Below are 4915 nucleotides of genomic sequence, written 5' to 3' on the forward strand. Positions count from 1 at the left end.
ATTAATACTCTTTTTTTGAGATACGGTCTCACTCTGTTGCCCAGAATAGAGTGCAATGTTACTGCAAACCTCATGCTCCTCAGCTCAAGCTATCCTACGGCCTTAGTCTCCCAAGCAGCTGCGACTAAAGGTGCATGCCACCACAGTCAGCTAGTTTTTCTATTTTTTTGTAGAGACTCCATCTCATTCTTGCTCAGGCTGTTCTCAAAACTCTCGACCTCTGAAAGACCTAGGATTACAGGTATGAGCCACCATGCTTGGCCAAAAACTGCTTTGAAACCAGAAAATTCCAGAGGATTAAAAGTCTTTTGGCAGGAATCAAGTATCCAGAAAATTACATCAAAGGGTTTCACGATAATGGAACTTCATGTGTGGAGACAAAAGAAAGGTCTATGTAATGCTTTGAGCTTCTTTCTGGCCGCAGTAAGAAAACCAGGAAAGAGGTATTGGGAAGCACAGCAATTCTTCATTTTTTTTTTTTTCTGAGACACAGTCTCACTTTGTCACCTCTGGTACTGTGTGCTGGTGTCACAGCTCACAGCAACCTCAAATTCTTGGGCTCAAGCAATTCTCTTGCCTCAGCCTCCCAAGTAGCTGGGCCTACAGGTGTCTGCCACAACACCCGGCTATTTTTAGAGACAAGGTCTCACTCTTGCCCAGGCTGGTCTCAAACCTGGGAGCTCAGGCAATCCAACCATCTGGCCTACCCAGAGTGCTGGGATTACAGGCTCAACTATTTCTATACTGAAGCAAAACAGACTGTCAAGATTTTTCTTCAAGTTCATCTGCCACAAACTGCACCTCTACTAGAATTACAAAGTTTTCAGTCCCTGAAAGAGGAGAAACAAAGGTGACTGACATCATTTCAGTTCATAATCTTTTTAATCAACAGTTACCAACACAGAATTGAAGGGTTTAGGGATCAGTGGTTCAAATTCCTATCATGTTCACCTGTATTAATGAATTGCTGGAACCACACCTCCCTCTAGTGACCTTATTGAGACAACTACCATTCTCCTTTTACATTTAAAAAAACACACACACACACTTTAAAAATTGATTGTAGTTTCTGTTATTAACCTGTAATGCCAAGGGTTATAGACTTTCAGCAACACAAAAATTATCCAGGGCTCTGAGACCCAGACAGCCTGGATTCAAATCTAGTTTCCACCATTTACGGACCAAGTGATTCCGTTCTCTATGCCAGTGTTCTCCCACTTGCAGACTGGGGATAAATAGTTTTCACCTCATGGGATGGTTGTAAAGATTAAACAAGATGGTAACAAACGGTTTAATTCTTTTATTATTCTCTATTTTTCATACACTTATTGAATCTTTCAATAAATGCGAGAAATTAAATCATTACAGAGATAATATGACACTTTACATTTCAAGTTACTTTATTCATAGATAGTCCCTCTCTGAATTTTACATTGCTTATCATCCACTGCCGTATAGATTGGCAAGGTGCTTATCAATCATTGCCATATGGATGTTGAAGAACCCAGGCTCAAAAGTAACCGAGGAGGCGGGTTAGAGGGTGGAGCGAAATTGAGGCATAGTGAGGGGAGGCGAGTAAGGAGGGAGGCATAATGAGGAGCAGGTGAGAGAAGGAGAAGGGGAATGAGAAGGGTAGGTAGTGGGAGAGTGAACAGGATCAAATTCAGATGTTCGGGCTCCAAATCCCCAGCTTTTCTAATAGAGCATCCCCCATTCCAGGCCCTCCGGATCCAGCCCACCACCATGATCTTCCCTCTGGCTCCACTCCTTAGCACCGCCGTGATCCCACGATCCCTGCTTTTCAGCCACCCTCTCCGGATCCCCGGCAGAGGTAAGGCCCACGCCCGGGTTCGCTCTCTACCTTACTCCCCGGCCGCGCCATGTTGCTGGTCCTCAGGTGCCTCTGTTGCCTTTTCCGGGCTGGAACCTGCAGCCGCGCAACTCGGTTCCGGCTGACTAGCCGACCACAGACCAGCTGCTTCCTTCCTGATAAGCCTGGAAAGGGCGGGGAAACCGTGCCCGGGAGCTCTGAGCATGCGCAGATTCCTTCCATTCTACTTTGCAGTCAGTGATATATTATAGGCCAGATTTTAACATTGGTAAAGCCGCACACCATTGACGGGGGCGGGGCCTGACAACAATGCAAACTTTGATAAGCAGTTCTTGATAATCAGTTCTCAACAATTATTTGTTATTATTAAAGTTTAACATTATAAAATTAACAAAAATACTATAAAACTCATATCCTGGTGAAGTAGCCACATGGCAGCCAAAAACCGTATATTCCCTTCCTGTTCTCCCGCTATTCCCTAGCTTGTAGTGCATTCTTTCTAAAAATCAGGATTTTTTTAAAATGCTGCAAGACCTGGGACAAATTGTTAAAAATCCGGACTGTCCCGCCAAAAGCGGGATGTCTGGTCACCTTATGATATTCTCCCAAAGATTCATTCTCCTTTTTTCTCATGGATAGTAACACCTTCCGCATTTTGTGTTAGAGCTCTGGAGTTAGATTACCATGAGTATGAGCATAAATCCAGATAATCACTTCTCAGTTTCTTCTGCTAAAAAGTAATAAAGACATAACAGGCGGGGCTTGGTGGATCACGCCTGTAATCCCAGCACTCTGGGAGGCCAAGGCGAGTGGATCCTGTGAGACCAGCCTGCACACGAGCTAGACCCCGTCTCTACTAAAAATAGGCAAACTATCGGGGCGTTGTGGCAAGCACCTGTAGTCCAGCTACTGGGGCTGCTTGAGGCAAGAGGATGGGCTGAGCCCAAGATTGGGGTGCCGATGACCACCTTTGATGACCCCATGGCACTGTACCCAGGGTGACAGAGTGAGACTCTGTCTAAAGAAAAAAGAAAAAAAGATTAACAGATGTGATGACCTTAGAACCAACTCCTGCAGAATGAGGAGGAGTTTCTGAGGCACTAAAAGTAGGGGATGTGCAAAGAAACAGCATCTGCTGAGGCTCCCAAAATAGTGTGGAGCTTCTCTAGCTTGAAAGGGAGAACACGAGTCTAGGGAGATGTTCTAGAAATGGCAGCTGTACAAAACAGCTTGACATGGCTCTTTTTAAGGAAACTGCCCAACCTACAGCTCCTGCCCCTTTGAGGGATATAGGCTCAAGCTGAACCTCGCACAGAAACAACTATTTTCTATATTAAACGATCCACAAGCCCTGTAACTGGAATCTCCCTCCACCCTCTGCCAAATCCCTAGTCTCAGAGATTCTAATTATGAACCCACTGACCACTCTACAAAAGGACAGATATTATTGATGGGGGCGGGGGCTAGAAAGAACCTTTGGGAAGCCAAAGGTGGGGGTGGGGGTAGATGGGGGTGTTTCCCAAGCAGGTAGCCCATTAGAGTCTTATGTTTAGGAGTTTATACTGCTTTTTCTGTCCTGTGGAGGTGGGGAATTGGAAAGATGAACTGTCACAACCTTTTGGCACCAGGGCTTGGAGGCAGAAGTTAATTTTAAAACTGTCCTTGGGTGTGTGCTCTGCTAGGGGAGTAGCAGCCTCTTGTTTAGGGTATGTTGTCAGCCTAGATGAGACACTAGTCAGGTTGATTTTTACAAGCTTGTTTGTGCCTAGAGATGGGGACTGTGATCAAGCCGATTTATGAGCCCACTTAGGCCTAGAAAGTGGGGGCGTCCCTATCCAGCCCTGAGTGGGGGAACCCTGCATCAAACTGACAGGTGATTAGACAGTGCAGCTGGCAGTCTGCTGGCAGGTTCAAACCCAGCTTGGGCCTTCCAAACGACAACAACAACAACAAAATAGCACAGTGGTTATGACACCAGCCGCGTACACTGAGGCTGGTGGGTTTGAAGCCAGCCTGGGCCAGCTAAACAACAATGACAACTGCAACAAAAGAAAAATGTGCCTGTAGTCCCAGCTACTTGGGAGGCTGAGGCAAGAGAATTGCTTAAGCCCAAGAGTTAAAAATTGCTGTGAGCTGTGATCCACAGCACTCTACCGAGGGTGACACAATAAGACTGTCTCAAAAAAAAACAAAAACAAAAACAAAACTATAGACAAGCTCTGGCTGTTTTTTCCTAAGGAGAAGTTGGAACCTTCACATTTTAAAGGCATACAGAGAGAAGGAAAAAGTGGGGGAGCTGGTGAGACAAAGTGGTTACATTTTATATACAATAAGGGGAATGTTAGGAGGAAGAATGGGAGTGAAGGAACTATCAATAACGCGGATATCCCTGGGTAGGTGGAAGAATGTCTTCTTGTGGCCAGTTCTATTACCTGTAAAGTTAAGTTTGTAATTCATTATTAATGTGAAAGTAAATAGGCTTTAATTTTTAGGCCCTAGACAGAGGTACAATATGTATGTTCTTGCTTATGAGAGGTTAGCAAGGAATTTCCCGAATATGATCCGTGGAGCCATTTCTTCCAAGGTGTCTGAGGCCCTCACCTTCTTTTTCACATAAGCAGAGGGGAGGAGTCGTCTTGGGACTTTGATTTTCCTTTTAGAGACACTAGGAGTTTCTTCCACCTTTTGATTCAAACTCAAGGGGTTCTTTTAAAGCTAAAATATTTGTAATAGTATTTTTACAGAGAGGTAATGGCCAGGCTGTCCAGTTTTGGTAGATTCCTTGTCTCTATAGCCTATAAGCACCCAGCAACTGCCCTTTCTTTTTTTTTTTTTTTACTGTTATAATAACTTTAATTTATCTTGCACTTTACAGAAGTCTATGAACGATTTTAAAAAAGCACCTCCTTACTACATATCATATTTCTCTGACAGGTGTTAAAGTAGGCAATGAGTATATCTGAGCATCAGCATCTTGCAAGGATTTCAGACCAATTAGCCACTCGCCAAAGAACTTGGCAGCTTTTTTATCTTGTTTTTAATACAATGGTATATCCACTCTGATGGCAAACCGTCCAGCCATAT

The 4915-nt window shown here is 44.3% G+C and overlaps 1 protein-coding gene and 1 pseudogene across 2 annotated transcripts in view; both read right to left on the minus strand.

The window, feature by feature from the left end:
* Positions 1 to 2032, minus strand: part of XRCC5 (X-ray repair cross complementing 5) — a 91713-nt gene extending 89681 nt beyond the window's left edge. The window contains exon 1 of the mRNA XM_003785091.3: positions 1862 to 2032. Within this exon, the coding sequence (XP_003785139.2) occupies positions 1862 to 1882 (21 nt within the window). The 5' untranslated portion in view covers positions 1883 to 2032. The remainder of the gene's footprint in view (positions 1 to 1861) is intronic.
* Positions 2033 to 4084: 2052 nt separating this feature from the next.
* Positions 4085 to 4915, minus strand: part of LOC100947534 — a 3578-nt pseudogene continuing 2747 nt past the window's right edge. Inside the window, exon 3 of the transcript XR_001161053.2 lies at positions 4085 to 4127. The product of XR_001161053.2 is annotated as a eukaryotic translation initiation factor 2 subunit 2 pseudogene (transcript). The remainder of the gene's footprint in view (positions 4128 to 4915) is intronic.

The sequence above is a fragment of the Otolemur garnettii genome, unplaced genomic scaffold (assembly GCF_000181295.1).
Source record: "Otolemur garnettii isolate 467f Iridium unplaced genomic scaffold, OtoGar3 scaffold00013, whole genome shotgun sequence".
Classification (NCBI taxonomy): Eukaryota; Metazoa; Chordata; class Mammalia; order Primates; family Galagidae; genus Otolemur; species Otolemur garnettii.